Raw genomic sequence first — 27,707 nt, 5'->3', positions numbered from 1 at the left:
ATATTTAGATTCGAAAATGTAAGGAATTGTGCACTTGAATTTTAACTTTTGTTTCCGTTCCAAATAATTTACATAGATTTCGTATATTTTAGCCAGTATTTAGTATATATATTCTTTGAAATAAAAAATCCACTTCCACGACTGTATAGGGTGGGACATCCTGTTTAGCGTAACGATGCATCGTATACCATTCATCAGGTACATACATGATTTAGTTTCTTACTGTTCTTTCTATAAACGCATGAACTATTTGCCTCCTTTGGAGAATGACCTTTTTCAAAGGCACAAGTCTATCTTTAATTTGTTGCTTTCAAACAAGTACATAAATACAATACGATTGTGATTATGGCATTTAGTTGTCTGACCAGAATCTAAAATCTTTAACACCGGCTTCAACCTTAGCCTTAACCAAGGACAACAAACAAATTGCCACATCATTAGCGCCGCATAATGCTAATAATTAAAAAAATGAGAATTTTGACATGTCTTTCGTCGTAGGGAGTAGGGTCGTATCGTCGAGATAGCAGATGATTTAAAGAAATGGAAGTATGTTTGACGTTTATGTTTGTGATATTGGTGGACAATTCTAACAAAAGTTCTCAGATAATATGCTAGTTATAGTCACAAACCAATTGTAATATTCGGTATGACGGTGTCGTGTGCGCTAAATTTAGCATCTGATTTAGATTATCTTTTTTAGATTTAAATTCCACTTTAGGAATAGTTTACATCAAACTCAATCTAATAGTTTATGAGACTTGTACCTTAATAATTTTAACAAATTGACATGAATAAGTCGAAATTTCGAAAAATACAAACCCTTTATGTGTGGCATGTATTTAGGTGAATCTGAAGTGTATTGTAAATACTTAAGCCGTATATATATGTAAACTAATTTATGTAATAATTTATATGCATAAGGTCATGACTAGTTCATGCTCTTGGCTTTTCGATGATAATATTTTATAAAGAGAATGAAATAGACCAGACATTAGATAAAACTGAGTATAAACATTGTACAGTCCGTCTAATTAACTCTAATAGAAAATAATAATTATTTTAGGCCGGCAGCGCGCTTGCGAGCCTTCTGCCAGTGCACGGGCAGCGGTGTCACTTAACATCAGGTGAGCCTCCTGCCCGTCTGCCTCTTGAAACATTAAAAAAAATTGAAGAACAGAGCAGAAACGGTTGAAGGTAGGTGGACGCATTTTCCGCACCTACTCTTTAAGCTCCGTTGTGCGTAAGTCCTGGCTAACTAAGCCAGCCTAGCTCCCGCCACAAGCACAGAAGTCTCCTGGCACTTCGCTTTACGGAAAGAACGAATTTTTAATTATTAATTAATTTCCATAAACATTTCATAAACTATTAGTGTCACCTGGAAGAGAACGCTTAATAGCCATAAGGGGGAACGTTGATACTACTACTACAAATACTACCAACTACCTACGACTACCTAATGATTATTTTCATTTCATGTAATTTGTATTTTGTGCAATAAAGTGTGAATAAATTTATGTAGTGAAATAGTAATTTGTATCGTCTTTAAAACTAATACAATAGATATAAGATATTGATAATCGATACTGTAAGTTTGTATAGATTTCCTGAAAATTCCCTGAAATTTCCACAACTGAGCGTTTCTTGGCAGCAGCCATGCACCACTATGTGAAACCAGTTGCCCACTGAAGTATTTCCGACTTAGGGTCCTTCAAAAAAGAGTGTACCAATTCTTAAAAGGCCGGCTACGTACTTGCGAGACCTGTAGCAATGTGGGCGGCTGTATCACTTAACATTTGGTCTCTTTCTTGTTGTAATTAAAAAAATAGACAGTAATATAAATTTGGATTAGGCTCCTATCTTGAAATTAACTAAATAAATAATTTTACTTTCGATTTTGTTGATTATTATTTATGTTCGACGTCCTGGTGGACTGTGTTTCCACCACACCAACTTCTTTCTATGTAAGATTATGAATATTATAAATAATAAAATAAAATAAATCATTTTATAATTTCTTACTGGAGGTACAGAATTCCAAGTATGATTTTAAAAAATCAGAGGCTTTACAACCTCTTTAGGTCGGGGCCTATATCTGTATCTGTTTCATGTTCATTTTTTTAATCTAATAGGCAAGTAGCTGATCAGTCTTCTATGACCCACACTATCGACTTTTTGGGTCTAAGGCAAACCGGTTTCTTTACGACGCTTTTCTTCATCGTTCGACCGACTGTTAAGAGCGCACATTAAAAGTCATTTGATGCACAGCCGGGGATCGAACCTATGGACTCAAGGATGGGAATTAAGTAACTAAGCCTCGAACTATGATAGTCACCAATAAATTATTAATTTTTAATTATAAAAAAATACGTTTATTTTGGAACATAAGATCATCATGGTATCACTTATTCCACGTCAGTCTAAAATGTTGTCACATTAAGAAAAGTATATCACCGCAATACAGACGAGTATGTATCGACGCTACTTATCTCTGCAACGTGCACCTATCTATTCATCCTGCCTTTTAATCTTAGAACACGATAATAAAATGGTACAAAGTGTAAAATATGTAAAAAATTCTTTATCATTTAACAATACGTCGATCTGAGACCTTCCGTTCTATTATCTAAAATATATTTACATTTAAATAGCACATAGTTAATGTCATTTAAAGAACACCTCTCTGACTCAAGCTTCGTGAAGGGTATATTCGAGAGATTTTTAAAGAGATTTGTTTAGACCCAATTTTGTTTTATATACTTAGTTCCGCCTATAAGTCATTAAACTAAATTTAAGATTTCATTAAGGTTCAATTCAACATTTTTTTAACAGAAATGTTTTATTGCTTGTTACACACATTAGGCCTCTTCTCTCTAGCGCCAATATTGTGATACTGCATGTTAAAGCAATTTCTGATATACAACATTTATTGACGACACATGTCTTTGATCAAGATTCAATCCTGGTTATACATGTCCTATTTCACCTCAAGATCAGAATTTCTTGAACTGAAACGAAATCGATATAAAATTATGCGTAATTTTGTCAAAAGATGGCACCACATGCTATTTACATTTGTATAATCACTTAATTAATTGTTATTCGATAACTTATCCAATATTTTATTACTTATTTTGCTTTTCGGAGCGGAGTCTCCTCCGATCTACCAAAAACCTACCAAAAAAGAGATAACTAAGATCGGTCAAGCCGATCTTGAGTTACCGTAAGTGGTTGTAACTTTGTTTTATATATTTAGATATTATTTATACTGTATTTACAAATTATCATAACCTACGTAGTAAAAACAATAATAAATAGAAAATTTAAACAAATTTAGAAAGTTTCGTCCCTATAGCAGAGTACCTTTAATGCTGGCACAAGTAAAACACCGACTTTCTTAGCTGCAGTCACCGGTACAATCTACCAGGAGCTAACTTAAATATTTAATTAGCGTCTGTGCATTGCACCCCATAGTCCAAGAGTCTCTACCCCAAAGGGAATGAAATCGAAGTTTGAGGAAAGACTCTTATATTTGAGCCATTTATTATTTTCCACCTGCTCTGCGGTCGCACCAGCCCTTTAGAGTGCCAAAGTTGTACTTACGTACAGCGAAGAACATCGCATGGGAACCGGTATGTTTGACCCAATGTGATATTTGTCAGGCTGTCGCCTTATTTTCTACGCACATAATGTCATGTGTGCCCCATAACTAAATGCTACTAATAGTGCTACATATTTTTAGTTCTAGGCCACAGGTTTCGTGATCATTGTTTTTTTTTAATTGACAACAAAGTGATCCTTCTGTGCCTTATACACACCGTCCACTTGAACTAGTGTTAAATGCGCACATGGAAAGTTTATTGGTGCACAGCCGGGGATCCAAACTGTGACCCAAACAATGAGACGCCCGTGGAAACCACTAGGCCAACTGTTTCCAATTACTATATAAGATTAACAAAATTGACTTCGAATATCAAAACTCATACACTCTGAATACTATAGGTACGAAAACTAACAGTCGTTGAATACATGGATAACGTTTTAGGTATTTCCTTATTATATCTATAATGAAAAAACCTGCCAAGTTGTGTAATGATATCGTTGTGGTATTTACTTTAATGTCTACAAGTGAATACAACTTGTTACAACTTAACGAAAACAACGGGATAGATTGTACATAAGTTAAACTATAAAAATGTATTATAATATATGATGTGGTACTCTAATAAATAAATACATACTGATATCAACACGTTCTTGTCTACTATTCCTATTAAGTCAATAAATAACAAATGACAATATGAACACGATAGTAACAATGTACTAACACTAGTATGTACTAACAGTCAATGTGTAATTGAAATCGCTTATCATAAATTTTGATAATGAAACGATAATTCTTATTATTAAATCCAACTTAATCAAGAACCCTAAAAAGTATTGAAATTGTAAAATATGTTTATTGGTTATGGATAGCAATAGCACAAATATTTTGTTATATAAATAATTTCAACTCAACAAATTAAGTCAAGTAAAAAGAGTATCAATTTCATAGACCAGCAACGCACTCTTCAACTACCGGCCGTGAGTATTAGGGAATCTCGAGTCGAGATCGAATTAACGATGGTGGTATTAAGAATTACAATCTCGCCAGATCTCGGGATTTTTGAAAACGGCTGTGATGATGTTGGGTTTTTGAAGTACGACCATATCTTAAAGATAGAAGTAGTAACTCACATTTATTATAACTGTTTATATTATTAATTAACTATATTATAATAAACACGCAAAATATTCATTATTTAAAACAAGCCTTCGTAGTGGTGAATAAATAATTAATTCCATTACTCTCCCTATCCCCTCTCTATCTATATAGATTTTTATGAGTAACATTGAAATTAACTTCTTAAAAGCATCGAGTACCGAGAGTGATGTCTGATAAACGACATCTTTCGTCAGTCACTATGCACTTAACAGCTGAAAATCACCGGTGACACTCAAGTAATCTCTTATAACCCCGTAAAAGATTCATTTCTTATTCATTTCTTTATTTGAGCGAGTCTAATCTATCTAATCTCGCAAAAACACCTGAAGAACTTTTAGGTGCTCTCAGATTCTCGTTGTGTTAGTTTTTATAGCAGCAACACGTTAATTCACATCCTCTGTAATGATTGAAAGAGGCAATTCAACCAAACACTTGCGGTGTTAATCTCATTATCAGCCGTGGAGGCGATTAAAAGGGTATCTGACGATGTATTTGCTAGCCAAATTTAATTTAATCTTTAAATTCTCAAAAAAACAACGTTATTTTATACTACGAGATACGCTTATTCATTGAGGCAATTAATTTTCTGATACTACTGACATAATCCATTTAATCCCACGAGATCTCAATTTGCTTCAAGATTAATCTTGAGAAATCGCACGAGATCTCGCGAGATCGAGATTGCACTATAGTATTTTGGTAGAGGTTATTATTTTCAGTAGGTATGTCATTGTAGACCATTAGGATCTATAATTAATATTAAGTACATATGTTTTATGATATTTAAATTTATTGAGTTTTACATGCTATCTATCTACAAAATATCTAGTGCTATAATTTTATCATTTAACTCTCTAACGGTAGTTTGATTTGCGTTCATCTAATCTAATTTATTGTAATATAATTCTATATTCTAAAATCGAATTCTATCACTCCTCCTTCACTGTGAGAAGTATCCTTCTATGGAATTCCTTACATATTTATATCAGACCTGCTCAGTCTTTAAATTTATTTAAAAAAAGTCTTTTTAAACATTTTTCTTCTGCCTCGTAACAAGCTAACTACTTAATATAGTATATAAGTAAATAACATGAGTGATTATGAACCATTGGCAGAACTATTACATGTCTGTTTATACATATTATTATTTATATTTTATTTTATTTTAGCCAAAGTTGCATTTTATTTTGAGTTTTTTTTTGTTTATTAATTATGCACTTCTTGTAGGTACTTTACTCTCTGTAGGTATTTCATTTGTAACATTATGTGTACCATAATTGTCATGCATTTTATAATATATAACTTGTAAGATATAGTGAAGATAAAACAATATACATTATGTGGTGAACTTAAATAAATACATAAATATGAGGTAAAGATGACAATTGGAAGTAGGTCTTGCATCAACTGACGTATGATGTATCGGACTGGTCCTATCCTAATAAACAATATTTTCGAATTCGTAACGATTTTTCTGGAAACGGCTTTGAATGAAAAGCACGAAAGTCAGTGTGGATTTCTATAGATAGATATATCATCTTTAGGATTTCTCATCTTTAGGAATTTCTTTTGTCTCACATTTAAACCATTTCCGGTAGCAAAAGAATGTTCTCGAAATTAATGTATCATATCTATCATATCTAAAGTACGAGCAATTGAAGATATTTTATGATTTTATGAATTTATTCATTGTCCCGATAGGAGAATAAAAAGTATAAAAACCGGTGCATATTCAACACATTGTATTATTGCAAAATTGTGATCTAATTGTGAGTATTATTTTCTAATAATTGTTTATTTCCTTTAAATAAAAACAATATAATAAATGTAATTATTCTGTTGATTGTACAAATAAATTTTTCGAGCAAAAAATAATTAATATTGTTTTCTACTCTACTTAATTAACAATTGCTCATTTAATTATACACTTACATCATAATATTAATTGTATTGTTTATCAGGCAGTCACGCATTGACAAGCACTGAATTCATTTTCTTGTCGCGAAAAAATGAAACCAAAAATACTTTTGAAGTTAGTTACACTTTATTATGTGTTTAATATTATATTTTATTAAATGATTATCGTATTGTCATAGTCTGTAAGGATAATGTATATATTTTTGTAATAAATAAATAATTACAAATGTTTGGGCATAAAGAACGCCAAGGGTTAAATACATGTAAATTTACAAGAATGTAAACATTTATTGATTCTTTCATCAAACATACAATACAATTAAAATATCAGTCAAAATCAATTTTATAGGCTGACTATAGAATATTGTTGCAGGCAATTATGAAGTTCTTTATTGCGTTCGCTGCTCTGACTGCTTTGGCAGTTGCAGTTCCTGTGCAAAAGCCCATCAACCACAATGAGGCGCACCTCCAAGCCATCCTTGAAGCCATCAACAGCCCTCACACCGACCCCGCCACCGCTGCTCTTCTTGAACAGCAACTGGAAAGTATCTTGGGTGAACTGAAGCCTATTATTGACCAAAGCCCCGCTCTTGTGGAAGAGGCTGACAACATCAACATCGGGCCAGCTCTTTTAGATGAACATGAACCTATCTCAACTGACCCAGCTTTAATCGAAGGAGATGTCCCAGTTAGCGCTCCAGTGGTTCAAGTTATCATAAATGTCAATGCTGCCTCCAAGCCAGCGTTAAAACCTGAAGAAATTGACAATAGCCCCGCCATCATCCCTGAAAGTCCCATTATTCCAGACCCAATTAACGTTGGAGTCCCCATCCTGCCTGATCTTGCCATTAATCTTCCTGAAGAATTAAACTAATTCATTGGCAAAGAAACTTGACGATATTTGCAACAACAACGCTGTTTTTTTAAGTTAATAAAAATAAAGGTTTAATACTATTTTATTGCATTATTTAAGTAAAATCTTAATTTTATTCTAATATTTTCTTATGCTATAACTTTTACTCTATATCAATGATATGTACTAGAACTTAGAAATCTATATCTTTGAGATTTCGATTTTCAGTGAAAGAACGAAACGAAATCGCGCGAGTACTTGGAACTTCAAACAACTCAAAATTGTTAATTGCTACTTTGGTTCATTCACTGAGCACGTTCTACAAATTCTAGGAAAAATTATCAAACTCAATAACTATATACTTAATGCAATGTCAAAACACATAGTCTTTCTTCCAACTTTGATTTTGATTCCTTTTTAAAAGAGGGTTTTAAGTGTACGGGCGTTTATAAAAGACATAACTTGGCGCCTGGTCGACAGTATTGGTGACTATAGAACTGGTGCTATCCTTGCTAAACGTTTAATAAACTGAGGAACTCCAGGCGTTATTAAAAGTAAACTGCTATAGGCACCAAACTTATTAAGTACGTCAGTAAGTTAACTTGAAGAGATCTATTTATTGGTTAATTATTAGTATTGCAGTGCATCTTCTTTAGGCGCATGATGTAACGCATTAATAATACTATTAGCGTCACAAAGATGTGCAGTGTTTTTGTCGAAAAAATGGTAGAGAGCAAATGAGACTGATTGCGAGAGAGTGAGAAAGGGCGAAAGTAGTATGAAGCAAATAGTTAATGTGATTTTTCATTAGTCACGCCTGCCTAAAATATGGTCATTTGTTCTTCTCGTAATGTTAATTAAAAATCGTAAATTTCTCGCGCTTTAAAATCATCATTAGACGATGTAAAAACTGTACGAAATCAGATTAATGTAATAATTTACCTTATATGAAACGTTAGCAATATAGATAGTGGTAATGCTGCAAGCTTTCCTGTATCGATGGAAGGTCGCGTATTTCACTGCAAAAGCAGAGCTTTGTCTATTTAAGAAACTCCTACTATTTCAGGTAAGTAATCAAACAATAATATTAACTTGCGATAACAATCTAAAATTATACCTAAGAACGTCGTCGTATCAAATATCTTATTCTCTTTTCTCCTTAATTTTTTTGTTGTAAATTTAATATCTTATTTTTTGCTTAAGATAATTTGTTTTAAACTACGCTGGATATGAAGTGTTTAGATTCTCGAGTGATGGATTCCGTCGTTACACTGTAAATCATATTGAAATGTCATCAGCAAACTATCTGATTAAGCTCTTTTACCACGACATAAATAGGGTTGAGATAAGTTGATGAGGAAAAAAGTTCCAACAGACGATGATGTGAATTTAATAGTTTTATTATTTATTTTTTAAGGTACGAAAAAAGCGTGAAAATACATGTAATCAGTATTTTGACGCTTTTTTCGTAATGCCATTGTGTTAACAGTTTTTTTTGGGGTTATCTTTTTTTTGGGGTCTCGTATTTATTTTATGGGTTAGAAGACAAACGAGTAAGCGGGAAATAGGCCTAAGGCCCTAATAGTCGGGCGCGTCTTCGTGAATTGCACGATCTATATCTGTTTCAAGTACAAATATTGCTGTTTGAGCTTTCTATTCTGAGGAACTTAGAATTAAGTGCTTCATCATGTTGGGCTCCATGGGCTCCCGCCCTCGATCGTCTCGATTTTAGGCAAGGGTTTGTTATACCGATACTGCTGCGGACATCAACCTGAGAGTTATTTGCACCGCCGCGCCGGTGACAGACACGTCCCAGTGATTTTACATCGTGGATGGAGATAAAGTGTTGGGGACAGCGATAGAGTACTCCAGCGTTTATGGCTTTTAGTGCGGAACTTTCACCGTCAACTAGGATCTTGGTGTTTTGATTCCCTTCACGATTGCACGACTGGAATTTCTTCAAGGAGTGCTTTTGTATGTTTTAAACCGATCGAGCGCTTATGCTATACCCAACTAACCAGCCGGTGCCTTTTCTTTGGACTCCTATGGCTTCAACCGATCTCTGTTGAACTCTGAACTGACAACATACGCGCTATATTGTAAATTAAATACAGATCTTTCTATAGACATTTGGATGTTTTTTTTTAGTAATTTAAATGTTCTGTAATTTCATAGCAGCTAACTTTGCTATGAACTTCTGATTCCACATAGAAATCGTTTGCAATCAATAGGATGGCAGATGTTAAATAACATAATTTACAAAACTTTAGTTGTATCCAGTTAAATATCAATAATAATATAATAATAATAATTCGAATTCAGAATTTATTTATAGCTTATAGTCAGTATTTAAAGGGTTAAGATTCAACTATATACAAAACAAATATGTAGGTAAGTGGTATCAACTATTAGTGACAATATTTTATTTAAGTTAAGGAGACAGTTAAGTATGCTGTAATTATTTTATTCGAGAAATTTATAATAAGGATAAGCGAATATAAAAAAATATAATTTATTTGCGCTTAAATACTAATTTCATTACAGGTATAAATTTGGTTTGTTTGTGAATACAGTTATTTAGTGTAGTTCGTCAGGGAGATTCATGGCTAAGTCGGGAAGAACGGGATTTCCAATGTTGATTGGGTCTGGGATGAGAGGAAGTTCGGGTTGGGCAATGATGATTGGGTCTGGAATTATGGGAGTTTCAGGGATGATAGCGGGGCTGTTGTCAATGGCTTCAGGCTTCAAAGCTGGGCTTGAGGCGGACTTAATGTTGATGATAACTTGAACAAGTGGAGAACCAGCTGGAACAGGTTTGTCAACCAATGCAGGGTCAGTTGAGATTGGCTCGTTTTCATCAACTAGAGCTGGGTCGGTGTTGATGTTCTCGGTTTCGTCAACGAGAGCTGGGCCGATGTTGATGTTCTCGGTTTCGTCAACAAGTGCTGGGTCGGTGTTGATGTTCTCGGTTTCGTCAACAAGTGCTGGGCCGATGTTGATGTTCTCGGTTTCGTCAACAAGTGCTGGGTCGGTGTTGATGTTCTCGGTTTCGTCAACAAGGGCTGGGTCGGTGTTGATGTTCTCGGTTTCGTCAACAAGGGCTGGGTCGGTGTTGATGTTCTCGGTTTCGTCAACAAGGGCTGGGTCGGTGTTGATGTTCTCGGTTTCGTCAACAAGTGCTGGGCCGATGTTGATGTTCTCGGCTTCGTCAACGAGAGCTGGGTCGGTGTTGATGTTCTCGGTTTCGTCAACAAGGGCTGGGTCGGTGTTGATGTTCTCGGTTTCGTCAACAAGGGCTGGGTCGGTGTTGATGTTCTCGGTTTCGTCAACAAGTGCTGGGCCGATGTTGATGTTCTCGGTTTCGTCAACAAGGGCTGGGTCGGTGTTGATGTTCTCGGTTTCGTCAACAAGTGCTGGGCCGATGTTGATGTTCTCTGGTTCTTCAATGATGGGTCCTGCGGTGTCAGGGATGAGCGAGCCACTCTTTGGAGGGCGGGCGGCCGCAATGGCAATGAGTGCAACAAAAACTAGGAATTTCATAGCTGAAAATTAAAAAGTTCCATTTAAAATTGTCTTTGGTATTAGCGCATAACAACATCGCAAGAGTCACCATCTTATTCACTTAGCATTTGATTAAAATGTTTAGTAAAGTGTTTGTTACTCTGCTTTGACAAATAGTGTAATAACTGGGTAGAGAAGACAGAATAGGCCTTAAGTGCTTTACCGAAACGACCCTATGTAGCTGCATGGTGTTGAAAACTAATTAAATTGTTGAATAAACTAAGCTTTAGTAGCGGGATATTATAATGACATGATGGTAAACTGCTTACCTATGCAGTTTCTTCTAAACTATAATATTTGTGCAAATTTTGTTAGATTTTATAGTATTTCATTATCAGAGAAGCTTATCAGAGAATTTTTGCTTTTCAACAAATATCGTCAGAGTATTATTTCACGATGATAATAAATAGATATGCTTTGATGTATTGCATGTATTTAAACTTAGAGAAAGTTTATATATAAGGGATACATTTATCATAGCTACCTAGTAGCTAAAACCTCCAAGATCAAGCCTTATAAGTTAACCGTACAACAACTTATTATTATTTTTACCAAATCATATCGAGATTTCCCCTCAAATGTTTTTCACAAAACCGATTCCGGTTAATCCGGATGTCTCATATTTTATACTAGGCAAGTAGAACACGCTCAGAAGTACACAGTCTCGAAATAAAAAACCCTTTCTAAAGATTTTTTCTCCAACATTCAGAGATATTAAGTAAATAAGATAAAAAATATTTAGAATGAATATTTAGAATAGTCTTTTGCAATAAACAGAATAAATATTTCAGTTTTTCAATCTGAATTTGAGCATTATAAGCTTGCAGATTTGCCTCATTAAAATTTATCACGCAATTTAAAAGCAAAGCAGCAAAATTAAGCTATTTACTTATAATATGAATAGTTTGTCTTAATCCCTATTTATATTATCACATCTACTTTTAATAATTCATAATTTATTACACCAAATTAATTCTTATTACACGTTTCAATAATTTATTGCTGTATTAACATCGTCAAACTATTAACGTCCTAATCATGATTAATAGCCTTCTAATTAAAAGGCAAGCCGCTTAGATAAAGCGATACGGCTTAGAAGTCAAATAAAACCTTTTTCGAAGATATCAATGACAACAGAAGGCTAATCAATTTTTAAAAGAAATTAAGGAATGCGGTCAATTTAGCCATACTGAGAGTAGTTGTAGTAGTAATTGGACAAACTCCAATGGTAAATTAACTTAGAATTACCTACTGAATAAAGTAAAGCCAGATTATTTCTAGCCCAAACGAACTAGCAGTTAATAACTAACCAGTATGTTAACTAGCAGTTAATATACAGGTTAGGCCTAGTTTAAACGCTAGTGCTCATATTAGAAGTATATTATGTATAAGGTTCACCACACTGAATATTGTATGCATAATGTAATGTTTGTTTTGAGTCAAATAAAGTATTTTTTTATAGGTTAAGTTTAGACTATTTTAAAACTTGATGTAGAATATCAGGGGCTATGATAAGACATGACAGTTTAGTTGTAGTCCGGTGATATTATTATAATTTATAACCTAGTCGTAAATAACACTAAGAAATAGTAAATCTTGTTTTGAACTTTTTCATATCTACAAAAAAGGTTATTTGGTGGAAGGTCAGACACGGGCTAATGTTGTAAGTCACGAATGCCTTAAATATGCTCATTTGCTCGTTCCCGTAATTAGAGTCATGTTATAATTAAGTTTTTAAAATCAATATCAAACAGTGGATTATGATGAACTGGAGGAAATCATATCCAAGTACTTTTACCATCATTTACCATATATTAAACCTTACTGTTCAAGTGCAAATGTTGCTGCTTGTACGGGCTAAGACTGTACATTTTGCTCACTCAGGTTAGTTCGGAGTTAAGCACCGAGGGTATAGCCAGACGTAGGCACTCTTTTCAACTGTTACTTTGCATTCATTAAAAGGCCGGCAACGCACTCGCGAGCCCTCTGGCATTGAGAGAGTCCATGGGCGGCGGTATCACTTAACATCAGGTGAGCCTCCTGCCCGTTTGCCCCCTGTTCTATAAAAAAAAAAAAAAAATTCAACAATTTCATAGCAATTAACAAAATCATGGCAGATACGCCCTGAGAGTGTATCTAGACGTAGGCACTCTCTTCAACTGTTACTTTGCATTCAACTTACTAATTTAGAAATTTTCCAATACTTTAATGTTTTTCGAAGTAATCCTCTCTACACATCGTCGCATTCGATGTAACCACTGAGAAAAGCAGTGGGCGCATTCTTCCTCAAGGGTTCTTCTTCCGCATTTTCACCGCATCTTCAGCGCTCGTAAAACGAATACCTTGAATTTTATATGTAGTTCTTGGACTGTATGGCGGATGACTCATTATCTCCACACCTGCCATAGTCAAATATTAAATATAATTTATATATAAATAGTCCGTTTTGCGGTTTGCGCTGAAGCATTGTCGTGGTGAAGGAGGATCCTGCTTCAAGGGCGTTACCGTCGACTTTCTTCCAAGACAACGGGCAAACAGCGATTAATATACCAGTCTGCAGTAACTGACCTTCCATCTTCTCGCACAAATGTCTATGAGTTGGCCGATCCTCGAAAGGTAAAACTTAACTAAGATTTGGCAACACCAGTCCATGCGAATGTGTTATTCTGATCGTCGGTTAAAGTATGGGGAATCCATCTGGTGCAAAGCTTCTTGATGACAAAATGTTCGTGTATATTATAATAATATTTTTGAGGCTTGCCCGTATCTGTTGATACGGGCAAAAATATTACTCTATATCTTTCTCTATCATGCGCCGCACAGCACTGATGCTATCTTCAGTAGTCGCTGTTAAAGGACATCCCTCACGCGTATCATCATTGAGATTGCTACGTCCACGCTTAAACTCGTTAAATTGTAAATAGTGGCATGAGATGGGCCTTCCTTAAGAAATACCAATCGCAGCCTACAACTAAAATCATAATAAATCATTAACCGAATATTTTCTCGGAATAGGTTCATTTTCACATGTAACAAAAGTTTTAGATTTGTCACCAATTCAGAAAAAAAATGACACCTGAATGCAATACTACATTAGGTTAGCAAGAGTTCTAAAATTGAAATTCAAATAAGTTTTCATTAGCAATGTTTCTAACTGGCCAGTTCTAAACATTTTCAGTGTTACCCACGTAGAAATAATCTTTAGCAATTTTAATTAATCTTGGCAGATGTTATAGAATGTGAATTTATTTCTTTATTTATATTTAGCTCATACTCGGTACTCACAGAGTCAAAATTCAAAACTATAGACAGCAAATCTGTATAGGCGATCAACTTGTACCGACTTAACACCTAGACAATCGTTTATTTATTATTATATCCGTTTTATCAGTAAATGAACTAAGAATCTTAAGGGAATGAAACCACACACCATTAATTCAAGAAGGCGGTTTAGTGTACTGTTTTTATTCGGGACATTTATAATTAAGGATAAGCGAATATAAAAATAATTATTTATTTGCAGTTGTACATGTTGTTTGTTTGTAAACAATGTTTAGTGTAGTTCCTCAGGGAGGTTGATGGCTAAGTCGGGAAGAACGGGAACTCCAATGTTGATTGGGTCGGGGATGAGAGGAAGGTCTGGTTGTCCGATGTTGATTGGGTCTGGAATTATGGGAGTTTCAGGGATGATAGCAGGGCTGTTGTCAATGTCTTCAGGCTTCAAAGCTGGGCTTGAGGCGGACTTAATGTTGATGATAACTTGAACAAGTGGAGAACCAGCTGGAACAGGTTTGTCAACCAAAGCAGGGTCAGTTGAGATTGGCTCGTTTTCATCAACTAGGGCTGGGCCGATGTTGATGTTCTCGGCTTCGTCAACCAGAGCGGGGTCAGTTGAGATTGGCTCGTTTTCGTCAACCAGGGCTGGGTCGGTGTTGATGTTCTCGGTTTCGTCAACAAGGGCTGGGTCGGTGTTGATGTTCTCGGTTTCGTCAACAAGGGCTGGGTCGGTGTTGATGTTCTCGGTTTCGTCAACAAGGGCTGGGTCGGTGTTGATGTTCTCGGTTTCGTCAACAAGGGCTGGGTCGGTGTTGATGTTCTCGGTTTCGTCAACAAGGGCTGGGTCGGTGTTGATGTTCTCGGTTTCGTCAACAAGGGCTGGGTCGGTGTTGATGTTCTCGGTTTCGTCAACAAGGGCTGGGTCGGTGTTGATGTTTTCGGTTTCGTCAACAAGGGCTGGGTCGGTGTTGATGTTCTCGGTTTCGTCAACAAGGGCTGGGTCGGTGTTGATGTTCTCGGTTTCGTCAACAAGGGCTGGGTCGGTGTTGATGTTCTCGGTTTCGTCAACAAGGGCTGGGTCGGTGTTGATGTTCTCGGTTTCGTCAACAAGGGCTGGGTCGGTGTTGATGTTCTCGGTTTCGTCAACAAGGGCTGGGTCGGTGTTGATGTTCTCGGTTTCGTCAACAAGGGCTGGGTCGGTGTTGATGTTCTCGGTTTCGTCAACAAGGGCTGGGTCGGTGTTGATGTTTTCGGTTTCGTCAACAAGGGCTGGGTCGGTGTTGATGTTTTCGGTTTCGTCAACAAGGGCTGGGTCGGTGTTGATGTTCTCGGTTTCGTCAACAAGGGCTGGGTTGGTGTTGATATTTTCTGGTTCTTCAATGATGGGTCCTGCGGTCTCAGGAATGAGCGAGCCACTCTTTGGAGGGCGGGCGGCCGCAATGGCAATGAGTGCAACGAATACTAGGAATTTCATATCTGAAAATTAGAAACTTCTTTATAAAATTGTCTTTGGCTTAAGCGAGGACATTTAATTAAAATATAATGATTTTACAAAAAAGAAAATATTTAGTGAATATGATTCTGACAATTCTGACTGTTTAGAAATTTTCTAAAAACTGGGTAGACATGACAGGCCTTTCGGGTTTTGCGAATCGAAACGATTCTATGTAGCTCCAAAGCGATGGAAACTAATTGAATAGTTGAATAGTTGAATAGTTGAAGCGCGATGTTATAATAACATGATGGTAAACTGCTTACCTATGCAGTATCTTTTAAACTATATTATTTGTGCAAATTTTGTTAGATTTTATAGTATTTCATTATCACAAGCTTATCAGAGAATTTTTGCTTTTCAACAAATATCGCCAAGGTATAATTCCACGATAATAATTAATTGATATGTTTTGATATATTGAATATATTAGAACTTTTATGCGAATAATTCGTAAGGGAGGCATTTTTCATAGCTAAAAAATCCAAGATCAAACTTTACACATTTAGTGTATAAAATTTAACTATTTATGTTTTAGTTTACTATTATTTTTAAGCAAAACATATAGATCTTATATATTAAACAGAACTATGTTTATGTTACAAAAGAAAGGGCTTAGGAGATTCCGGATATTCCGGATATGGCGGAAATATCTCTCTAAGTAAGAGGCAAGTAGAACACGTACAGAATGACACAGGATGTAGGCAATAAAACGATGCTTTCTAAAGATTTAGAGTAATTAATAAAAAAAGCTTAAAAAATAGTTTTTGTAAGATTCGCTGCTTTATACCTTAATATATCATACACCAATTCAGCTATTTACATTTCTATACTAATATGACAGGAATGATTTTTGAGTTTTATTTATGGGAGTGATTGTTTGTACGTACGTACGTTTGTAACTAATAGGCTTAACGAGATGGACCGATTTAAAAAATCTTTCACCATTTGAATGCTACATTATCACTATAATATAAAGAACGTATATTGTTTAAAAAATAAATTTCCATCCGTGTGAAGCCGGGACTGGCTGCTAGTATATGCATAGTTTTTAACTTAACGCTATTATTATGACCTCTTCAACTTTCAAAAATGCATAATTTCACTTATTAACACTTTTCAATAATTTATTGCTATCCTAATCATGATTAACAACCTTCTAATTAAGAGGCACGCCGTTCAGATAAGGCGATTAGGCTAAGGCATCAAAAAGAACTTTTTTGAAGATATCAATGAAAAATGCTAATATTTTTCTCCGAACGAAAGCAAATAAGCAATACTTATAGTTGCTCATTAAACAAACTCCAATTGATAAGATCAGACCGTGACAGTCGATCGATCTCTTATCTGCATCCCAATTACCAAACCCTACGAAGGCAATCCATTTTTGGCGATGGATAGAATGCAATCTCTTCGCTCTTTAATTATCTTAAAAAACTGGTATAAGTTAAAATCTTAAGATAGGATATTGACACTTGTCATTTTCATACAAAGGTTCCGTACCTACCATGGATAGGTTGTACCGACAGATGGCTATTACAAACCGTCAATTGGCTATTGGCACACTTTTATCAATATTTGGATTAAGATTTCTATCTCAGTTGGACAAATATGGATTGTGATATGGGTTTGGGCGTAAGGGTTCAGTGGAAAGGTCGTATTCATTCATTGAACTATCTGTAAATTCCTAGGAACGTACCTAAATGTTAAATTTAAATTATAATAAAATAATACATAAAAATATATCTAATAACTAACCTTAAAATTTAATTATTAAAAAATATTATTAAAAGAAGTCCCTTTAGGCAAGGTTCCCAAGATACTAGCAGCGTTCCCTCTTTGAATAGCTAGACTAATTCTTTGTGCGAGGTAGCTGCCAGCTCTTCGTTCTCCTGTGATGTCGACTAACCTTTTTGATAATTCCCTAAAAAGCTTTAATGCGCTAGGACCCCACGGACCAAGGGTCTCGACACCGAATGGGACAAAATCATATTCAGAGCCTAGACCCCTGTATTTGCAGACTTTAGCTTTTTCAATTAATTATAATTGTAATTCTTTAAGCTACTTACGTTTTAAGGTATCATAGAATAGCGTCGTCATGAATCGTGTCGTTTTTTAGTACTTGACTTAGTAACTTTATTTCAAAATGTTTTTGTTTAATTGATCAGAAATATTTATTTAAAGATTTTACTCAATGCTCAACAGATATTATGGGTCAAAAATTCGTGGGGTCAGAAGTGCTGCCCGTTTTGAATAACGGTGTGCAATTCACTCAAAAATAATAAATAGTACATAAACTTATTATTTTTTTGTAGCAAACTTCGTAAATGCATTTCGTTTTCAAGCATAGACAATGTGTGCGTATTATGTGTAAAAAGTAGATAATTACTGTTGACGTAATCACCAAATAAGAAAATCAACGAACTTATCCATAGTGCTTACATATTGAACGACCCCTATACAACTAAAGATTGTATGGTATCCTTGGAATCCACTTATTAATTATATAAGTTTATATTTAATTATATAATTATCTGTGTATTATTGTAATCGCTGTAAAGATCGAATAATATGGGAAATAAATATAAGAAAAGCAATGAGAGGATACAATGTTTGTGTGACATTTATTAACAGCTATTCTTTATTTAAAAGTAAACAAAAAATGGCGCCCTTGTATCAGCTGATTGACGATAATTTATCGAAACATAATTAAAATTTATGATCTTATTGTAAATACACAGTTGTAATCAGATATGATATAAAACCATAAATAATTTATAAACCTTTATAAAATCAATCATAAAATAGAAGCTTAATCCGATTCGCTATCATGTGTTAAAACGTGCAATATCTGTATTACACTATCAATAGGGAAATAGTGAGATGATAAGCATAATTTCGTTAACATGTGTCTTTCTAAAAAAACCTTCAAGATTGACATTAAACACACTATAATATATTCGATCTAAGTGAAAGGGAAATCTAAAATAAATATAAATAAATAAATAAATCAGTGGGGCTACAACCTTTTTAGGTCTGTACCTCAGAATATCTGTTTCATGATCATTGATGATCAAATGATCACGCCGTCGACGTTTTAGTTCTTAGGCAAGCCGGTTTCATCATGTTTTCCTTCACCGTTGGAATGTTAAATGCGCATAAAGAAAGTCCATTTGTGCATAGCCGGGGATAGAATCCACGACCTCACGGGATGAGTCACACGCTGAAGCCACTATTGGTCTAGTGGCAGAAGGAAGGGAAATCTAGTTGGCCGGAAACTAAGAAATTTTGTCTTTTTACTGATTCTACTCACATCTTGGTACTGGACTTTACCGTCTATATCGTCTGACATATACTTATAAGCATTAAGGTAATATTGAAATCAACTTAAGAGTATACACACTTATATTAAATTTATGTTATATGATTATATTTTTTTTCCATCTGCAATCAGCCTCTTGGCCTTTATCAGATTTTAATTTAGAGTAATGCCTAATAGGGAACGCAAACTCAATAAATTTTTGATTCCCTCCGTATTTCAACTATCAGATTGTGGCAGAAGTTTCGCCCTTTTCAGCCGATACACACTGTCTGTCGTTTCCGACTTCAGCATTTTGTGTGAACCACGGCGCAGCGCTTATATCTCGTAGTGTTTTGTTTTGTAGCCGCTGCAGGATTTCAATATTAGAGCGGCTTGCTGACACCCAGAGCTGTATTCCATAGAACCATATTGGTTTTATTACTGTTTTGTAGATGAGAAGTTTATTTTCCAAACTGAGTGTGGCATTTCTACCTGTGATTATATAGTCATGATATACAGGAGACATATTCCACGATAACTCTTTGAATCTAAGGCTTCAGAAGTCGTGTTTTGTTACTTAAGTCCCGTTACACATAGGATACCCGCTCTACGCCCTTGACTTGCGAACTGGTTGTAAATGTAAATTTACAATTAATTTAATTTGATTTTTTGACGTTCATAAGTGTACATGTTTACCTATATGAATAAGAATATTTTGAGTTTGAGTTTGATACAGTTACTATGTTACGTTTATAAGAACTCTCCGCAACAACGAAGTTATATGATAAGGTTCAAGAATATCCTGAAGGTGGGTGGTACTAAGACAAGGCCATGCTTAAATTAGTAAATGTAATTCACAGCTCTTGTTCCGATTTCAATCCATTGGGAACATTGGTCTAATTATTACTCAATTATAGTTTTATAATATTTCTCATTACAAACGAAAGTATCGAATTTAACAACATAATTATGTATATTGTATGTATTATCGGTCTTCTAATATTGCCACTATTAAATCCTGCCTTACGTAAAATAAAACTTATATTACTTCTGGGTATGACATTAATCCTAAGATAAACCTTTATGGAATATAGATTATTTTTTAATATAAAATACCAATAAGTCTATAGCCAGTTCAGTATTGGAAGAAAACTAAAAGTGAGTACAATATTATAAGTTGATCAAACTATTTTAGTATTAACATATTAACCATTAAAGTAGTAAATTTTCGAATAAAATGTTTCGTTACTAGTGGAAGAGTTGGTGTCTGTTTTATTATATCCAATGAAGTATACTTGAACATCACATCTCACATAATAGCATATGCCGTGGCTTGTTTCAGTGTCTCCGCTGGTAGCAATATTCATTAAAATTAGGAAGTTTTTACAGTATATTTATAAATAAATTTCATTTTACAGAAACCGCAAAAATGAAATTCCTAATCGTATTTGCTCTCATCGCCGTCGCTTCGGCAGTCCCTCTTAACCGTATCTCGGCAGCTGAGATCGAAGAGATCATCAGCGCTATCAACAGCCCCAGCACCAACCCAGCCACAGCTACTGCTTTACAGCAAATGCTCCACGATCTCCTCGGTGGACATGGACTAGACGACATTTCTGCTGGACCCGCTATCATCGATGAAACACCTGCACTTATTGACACCAACCCAGCTCTGGTTGAGGAACACGAGGATATCTCCGTCGGACCAGCTCTGGTTGAGGAACACGAGGATATCTCCGTCGGACCAGCTCTGGTTGAGGAACACGAGGATATCTCCGTCGGACCCGCTATCATTGAAGACCAGCCCGCCAGCGTCAAAGCACCCTTTGTACAGGTTGTCATAAATGTTGACGCATCCGCTGGTGACGTCACCGTAGACCAAGTTTACAACCCAGAGAACCCCGCTCTTATTCCTAGCCCCGTAGAAATCATTGATGGATCCCAACCCGAACTTATCCCCGACAACATCAATGTGATTGAAAACGAAATCATTCCCGACCCAATCCTTATTGTGGAGAACCCCAAGCCAGAGCTGGACGCTGAAAACATCAACATTGGCACACCTTTGATCCCTGACGGCGCCGTCATCCTCCCAGAGACCCTCAACTAGAAACGTAAAAAGATTGGGTATCCTGTTTTTTTATCTGTGCAATGAGGAATTTAAATACTAAATAAATAATTCATCCTATTATCTTGTTTTCTTATACGTGACTTTTTACTAATCTGTAAACTGCCTCAAAGGTGAATAACATCTATATATATAAAAGAAAGTCGTGTTAGTTACACCACTTATAACTCAAGAACGAAAGAACAGATTTGAGTGAAAATTGGTATGGAGGTAGCTTAGAGCCAGGAGACGGACATAGGATACTTTTTATCCCGTTCGACAGCGTTCCCGTGGGACTTGACATGAAACGTCAGTCACTATAAAAAGTGGTATAACAAATAAGAATCAGACTTGGAATAATAAAACGCAAATGATAGCTATGTAATTGACGTATAATGACAGCTATGTAATGACGTATATATGACAATTTGATATTTGTAAGAAATCAATATTCAAAATATTTCTATTAAATAAATACGTTTAATTATTTTTACAATTTACAATTTAATTATAATGATAGTGCTATTGCCCATTCGTATAAACAGTGAAGAGAACTATAAAACTCGGTATGGTCGTATGTATACAGTTCATCCAAAGAATGATGAATGTTTCTATTTGTTGTTGTTGTCGAATGACGCATTTAATCGAGTAAAGGAAGTTTATGATACTTTAATGAAGGCAAACGATGATGAAAATGGTGGTTTATATTTCCTAGATGCCCTTGGTGGAACTGGCAAGACATTCCTCATGTCATTAGTTTTAGCAACTGTTCGGGCGAGATCCAACATAGCGGTTGCAGTTGCTTCTTCTGAAATAGCAGCCACATTGTTAGAAGGATGCCGTACGGCTCATTCAGAATTAAAATTACCGTTAAATCTTCAAACTATTGGAGAACCAACGTGTAATATTGCAAAACACTCAGCAATGGCCAAAGTTTTAGCGGCATCGAAAATCATCATCTGGGACGAATGCACAATGGCGCATAAACGTGCATTGGAAGCACTTAACCGAACATTAAAAGATTTACGCAATGAATCGAGATGTTTTGGAGGAGCAATGATTTTACTGTCTGGCGATTTCCGCCAAATACTGCCAGTAATTCCAAGATCTACGGCTGTCGACGAAATAAACGCTTGCCTCAAATCGTCAAATCTATGGCGCTATGTGACGAAACTGCAGCTGACAACAAACATGAGAGTTACATTGCTTACTGATAAAAAAGAAGAAAAAGAATAAAGATGTAGATGACCTGAACTACATAATGGTATGCGTTTGGTGGTTAGAAAATTGAAGAACAATGTAATTTACGCTACGATAATGATAGGAAAATTCAAAGGTGAGGAAGTTCTTATTCCGAGGATCCCGATGATCCCAACCGATATGCCGTTTGAATTTAAAAGACTTCAATTTCCGATACGTCTTGCATTTGCCATGACCATCAACAAATCACAAGGCCAATCCTTAAAAGTTTGTGGTTTAAATCTAGAACATTCATGTTTTTCCCATGGTCAATTATACGTGGCATGTTCACGGGTCGGAAGACCATCAGCGTTGTTTGTTTTTGCGCCTGATAATAAAACAAAAAATGAAAAAATGTGTATCACAAGGTACTTAAGTGAAGAGCAACCTATGTACTAAAATACAGAAATAGTAATGAATGATTAATGTAGGTATTTAATTTTTTTGTATTTTTTCCAATAAAAAAACCCAAACTGCTTATTTATTGCCATTAAGGCGGAACAAAGTTCGCCGGGTCAACTAGTTATACTTATAACATTCAGTCTTATATTTATCCCGTATAATATAAGCTGATTAGAGTTATTCGAGGATATTACAGAAAAGTGAATAAAAGTGGTGCTGTCGGAACAAGCAGGTGTAGTAGGTACACTTTAAATAGAACTTTAATATAGATTCTATTTAAATGACTGGATGTTTCGATGTTAAGTATCAGTAATTATTTATTTTCACACTTTACACTTTCAACCTAATAAAAAATATTAATAAAAGACAAATAAACTAAAACAGTATCTATCGTTATTTACAGTGCAATAAAATATATCAGTCTCAGATGTATGCTGCAGCACAATTTCAATATCAGACGTCTAGAACAGAACGTTTCTTGAGGCAGTTTTTGCCGCGTCCCACCTCTCCTCTCATCCTTCAAAAAAAGAGCGTACCAATTCTTAAACTAGATGCTTCGTTGCTGACCACGACGCTCAGACATGAGCTGCGAGAGAGTGAAAGAGAGGGAATTCTTAAACAGCCGGCAACGCAAGTACTCAATGTGAGGCAATGTGAGTCTCTCTCTCGCTGGCCACGCTTGCTGAAAAGCCCTTGAATCATCTTGTTATGTAAATATTAATAAATTTGTAGTTTTATTTAAATATAAAAAATCATCAACGATTTAAAAAGACTCTTTACACGACTGCTAAAAATCTAGAGTTTTCTATTGTATTTTAATATCTTTTGTTATTGTATCTAACAATAAGTTTATATCGTAAAGAATGTAATATTTTAAAGTAATTTATGGGCCCTAATTTAATAAAATGTGTAATAAAATAAAATATATTCTTTAATCTCTACCTAAGCCGACATGCGTTCTCCTGCGTTCAAATCTGCCTGTGCAGTAATAGATTTTATCTATTATTTGGTCTGTGAGTAATATTCACAGAACCAGTCTGCGAAAGATGACTTCCATATGTCAAAAACGAATTGATTTTGACATACAGAAGGCTGAAACCTAATCATCTGGAAAACAGATAGGTACATGAATCTAAAATCAAGATTTGTAACGATTTTTTTAAAATCATTTCCATTTTTTAAAGATGAAGAAGATACGCAATTTTAAACTACACGAAGGATGTAAATTAATAGATTAATCCAAGTATAATCAAAGTGTCATATTATCTTTATAAAAATCTTCCTCCATGGTTTTTTTAGTTGATTATACTATTGTGTAAAAATTGTACACGCTGTACCTCGGTAGCGTAGGAGTATTAATACATTTCTTAATTCAATATTCAAGTTATATCTCTCAAGATTCAAGATACTCTTATCAATTACACTAAAAAAGTTAATCTTAAACTTTAACTTTTACCGAAAAACCGGTAAATTAACTTTCTAAAGTAAACATAGGTACCAGTTGTGAAATGTGATTGTTACAGCAGTCAAGGCAATTGTAAATACTATATAAATATCACAAATTACTGTGAGCTCTATATATTATCAAACGATAAAGTGGATTTAAATAATCATATTATAGATTAGGCTTAAAACCAAGTAATTATTTTCTTGGTATTTACTAAGCGTACAGATTCTTTAGACAGCCATCGACACTAACAATACCAAATAGTTTCGAAGTGCGTTGTTGGCCTTTTTGAAATTAATACCATCATACGTTCGGAAAAACTTAGATAGTTTCGTTAACAAAACTTTTGAAGCAAATTTCTAATCTTATTGCTTAGGCAATTTTTAATTCTTATTTGTTTTATTAGTCTTGTATAGATAGAAGGCCTGGGCCTGATTATGAAACTTACGAAGAAAAAGTTATAACGTTATTAAAACTTGAACGGAAGTGGCTAGTTAAAATAATTAGTATTAATAGTGTAGCGTATCGTAGATACGCACTAAAAATGTACATACTGTTTGGTGTAGTATTTTCTATACGATTTTGATGTATGTGGCAACATAAGTACAGGACACTAAGAAAAGAATAAAACAGACGTCACTCAGAACAGACTTTTAAGATGAGTGAGCATGTATTTTTTCCTATGAGCCTTTCTATAAGAATACTAGTTGACCCGGCGAACTTTGTTCCGCCTTAATGGCAATAAATAAGCAGTTTGGGTTTTTTTATTGGAAAAAATACAAAAAAATTAAATACCTACATTAATCATTCATTACTATTTCTGTATTTTAGTACATAGGTTGCTCTTCACTTAAGTACCTTGTGATACACATTTTTTCATTTTTTGTTTTATTATCAGGCGCAAAAACAAACAACGCTGATGGTCTTCCGACCCGTGAACATGCCACGTATAATTGACCATGGGAAAAACATGAATGTTCTAGATTTAAACCACAAACTTTTAAGGATTGGCCTTGTGATTTGTTGATGGTCATGGCAAATGCAAGACGTATCGGAAATTGAAGTCTTTTAAATTCAAACGGCATATCGGTTGGGATCATCGGGATCCTCGGAATAAGAACTTCCTCACCTTTGAATTTTCCTATCATTATCGTAGCGTAAATTACATTGTTCTTCAATTTTCTAACCACCAAACGCATACCATTATGTAGTTCAGGTCATCTACATCTTTATTCTTTTTCTTCTTTTTTATCAGTAAGCAATGTAACTCTCATGTTTGTTGTCAGCTGCAGTTTCGTCACATAGCGCCATAGATTTGACGATTTGAGGCAAGCGTTTATTTCGTCGACAGCCGTAGATCTTGGAATTACTGGCAGTATTTGGCGGAAATCGCCAGACAGTAAAATCATTGCTCCTCCAAAACATCTCGATTCATTGCGTAAATCTTTTAATGTTCGGTTAAGTGCTTCCAATGCACGTTTATGCGCCATTGTGCATTCGTCCCAGATGATGATTTTCGATGCCGCTAAAACTTTGGCCATTGCTGAGTGTTTTGCAATATTACACGTTGGTTCTCCAATAGTTTGAAGATTTAACGGTAATTTTAATTCTGAATGAGCCGTACGGCATCCTTCTAACAATGTGGCTGCTATTTCAGAAGAAGCAACTGCAACCGCTATGTTGGATCTCGCCCGAACAGTTGCTAAAACTAATGACATGAGGAATGTCTTGCCAGTTCCACCAAGGGCATCTAGGAAATATAAACCACCATTTTCATCATCGTTTGCCTTCATTAAAGTATCATAAACTTCCTTTACTCGATTAAATGCGTCATTCGACAACAACAACAAATAGAAACATTCATCATTCTTTGGATGAACTGTATACATACGACCATACCGAGTTTTATAGTTCTCTTCACTGTTTATACGAATGGGCAATAGCACTATCATTATAATTAAATTGTAAATTGTAAAAATAATTAAACGTATTTATTTAATAGAAATATTTTGAATATTGATTTCTTACAAATATCAAATTGTCATATATACGTCATTACATAGCTGTCATTATACGTCAATTACATAGCTATCATTTGCGTTTTATTATTCCAAGTCTGATTCTTATTTGTTATACCACTTTTTATAGTGACTGACGTTTCATGTCAAGTCCCACGGGAACGCTGTCGAACGGGATAAAAAGTATCCTATGTCCGTCTCCTGGCTCTAAGCTACCTCCATACCAATTTTCACTCAAATCTGTTCTTTCGTTCTTGAGTTATAAGTGGTGTAACTAACACGACTTTCTTTTATATATATAGATAAATTAATTACCGTTGTTTGTGAAGAAATATATCAATTTAACAAAGATAAAAATGGGTTGTGATTTATAAAAATATGGAACATCCCATAATAGCTATAATTTTACTATTCTTAAATTATAAATTGATAGTTTTTTTTTATGGCAATAGTTATAATTTTACGACATTTTATTTCACAAAATAATATTTTAATCTTCTGAGTCAGCTGATACTTGACAGATACTGTCAATGTAAATACGCATGTCACAAGAAAAATCCAAAAGTGACAACTGATAGATCTGAATAACATCTATATTTTAAAATACTCGGAACTTCTAAACTTAACCTTTCTTAAAATTTAAATGGATAAAAACTATTAAGTTATTAATTTACTATACAACATTTTGTAAATTTATTATTTAGAAATGAGGCTCCATATTCCCAATTTGGCCCCAAAAAGTACCCATGCAAGAAGATTTCAAACAGAGCCTGTACCATTTCAAATGTTACTCCCTCTTAAACTAAAGAAAGAAGTATCAGGTAAAAGCGATAAAACAAAAGAAGCAGCGTGTATGCAAGAAATGGCTGTGCTATTTGCTTGTTTCAAGAAATCAGAATTTGATCAAAAGCAGTGCCTAAAGGAAGTTACTGCATTCCAAACATGTTATAATGATTACAATCAGAAAGCTAAGGTTCAAAGAGAAATGGGCAAGAAAGGTATTCTTATTCCAGGCGAGAAGAAACTTACTCATAGACAGTTAAATCAACTCCTAAAGGGCTTTCCTCCATTATAATTTAGCTAATATTACAAGTAGTTTATGTTGTGAATATACCTGGTTAATAAATGTAGAATTAATATAATTGTCTTTTATATCAATGTTCCTTTTTAATCTATGCCTCTCAGTGTGTTCAGCACAGTATGGTAAGATTTAGTGTGGTTAGGGCAATTTTGCAAATATACTTAACTAAGAAATTTTTCTGGATGCACAGAAATCACATATCTCTATTATAGATTACTTATGTGCGATCCCATGACCTAGTCTTACCAATA

The 27,707-nt window shown here is 34.8% G+C and overlaps 5 protein-coding genes across 7 annotated transcripts; 3 read left to right on the top strand and 2 right to left on the bottom strand.

The window, feature by feature from the left end:
- The first annotated feature begins 7,052 nt into the window (after positions 1-7,052).
- LOC110994433 lies at positions 7,053-7,631 on the top strand. The gene has a single exon (XM_022261057.2). The coding sequence runs from the start codon at positions 7,059-7,061 to the stop codon at positions 7,551-7,553; it is 495 nt and encodes a 164-aa protein (XP_022116749.2). The 5' UTR covers positions 7,053-7,058; the 3' UTR covers positions 7,554-7,631.
- Positions 7,632-10,030: 2,399 nt separating this feature from the next.
- Positions 10,031-11,074, bottom strand: LOC110994442. 2 transcript variants are annotated; one of them, XM_045634650.1, is made up of 2 exons: positions 11,004-11,074; positions 10,031-10,961 (listed from the first exon to the last, which is right to left on the bottom strand). In XM_045634650.1, exons 1-2 carry the CDS (start codon positions 11,070-11,072, stop codon positions 10,110-10,112), a joined length of 921 nt encoding a protein of 306 aa, XP_045490606.1. In that variant the 5' UTR covers positions 11,073-11,074; the 3' UTR covers positions 10,031-10,109. The 2 variants fall into 2 exon arrangements, with proteins under 2 accessions (XP_045490606.1, XP_045490599.1); XM_045634643.1 differs by having other exon boundaries at positions 10,031-11,074.
- Positions 11,075-14,593: 3,519 nt separating this feature from the next.
- LOC110994457 (nuclear anchorage protein 1-like) lies at positions 14,594-15,858 on the bottom strand. The gene has a single exon (XM_022261088.2). It carries the CDS (start codon positions 15,841-15,843, stop codon positions 14,647-14,649), a length of 1,197 nt encoding a protein of 398 aa, XP_022116780.2. The 5' UTR covers positions 15,844-15,858; the 3' UTR covers positions 14,594-14,646.
- Positions 15,859-20,551: 4,693 nt separating this feature from the next.
- Positions 20,552-21,350, top strand: LOC110994454. 2 transcript variants are annotated; one of them, XM_045629367.1, is made up of 2 exons: positions 20,552-20,907; positions 20,947-21,350. In XM_045629367.1, exons 1-2 carry the CDS (start codon positions 20,592-20,594, stop codon positions 21,270-21,272), a joined length of 642 nt encoding a protein of 213 aa, XP_045485323.1. In that variant the 5' UTR covers positions 20,552-20,591; the 3' UTR covers positions 21,273-21,350. The 2 variants fall into 2 exon arrangements, with proteins under 2 accessions (XP_045485323.1, XP_022116774.2); XM_022261082.2 differs by having other exon boundaries at positions 20,552-21,350.
- Positions 21,351-26,929: 5,579 nt separating this feature from the next.
- LOC110994439 lies at positions 26,930-27,517 on the top strand. The gene has a single exon (XM_022261064.2). It carries the CDS (start codon positions 27,082-27,084, stop codon positions 27,448-27,450), a length of 369 nt encoding a protein of 122 aa, XP_022116756.2. The 5' UTR covers positions 26,930-27,081; the 3' UTR covers positions 27,451-27,517.
- The last annotated feature ends 190 nt before the right edge of the window (positions 27,518-27,707 follow it).

Source organism: Pieris rapae, chromosome 1 (assembly GCF_905147795.1).
Source record: "Pieris rapae chromosome 1, ilPieRapa1.1, whole genome shotgun sequence".
NCBI classification, from domain to species: domain Eukaryota; kingdom Metazoa; phylum Arthropoda; class Insecta; order Lepidoptera; family Pieridae; genus Pieris; species Pieris rapae.
This window is presented reverse-complemented; position numbering and strand designations above follow the sequence as displayed.

What these genes read in the sequence shown, in the direction of transcription:
- LOC110994454 (XM_022261082.2), top strand. Translation starts at nt 20,592, where the DNA reads ATGAAATTCCTAATCGTATTTGCTCTCATCGCCGTCGCTTCGGCAGTC.
- LOC110994433 (XM_022261057.2), top strand. Translation starts at nt 7,059, where the DNA reads ATGAAGTTCTTTATTGCGTTCGCTGCTCTGACTGCTTTGGCAGTTGCA.
- LOC110994439 (XM_022261064.2), top strand. Translation starts at nt 27,082, where the DNA reads ATGAGGCTCCATATTCCCAATTTGGCCCCAAAAAGTACCCATGCAAGA.
- LOC110994457 (XM_022261088.2), bottom strand. Translation starts at nt 15,843, where the DNA reads ATGAAATTCCTAGTATTCGTTGCACTCATTGCCATTGCGGCCGCCCGC.
- LOC110994442 (XM_045634643.1), bottom strand. Translation starts at nt 11,072, where the DNA reads ATGAAATTCCTAGTTTTTGTTGCACTCATTGCCATTGCGGCCGCCCGC.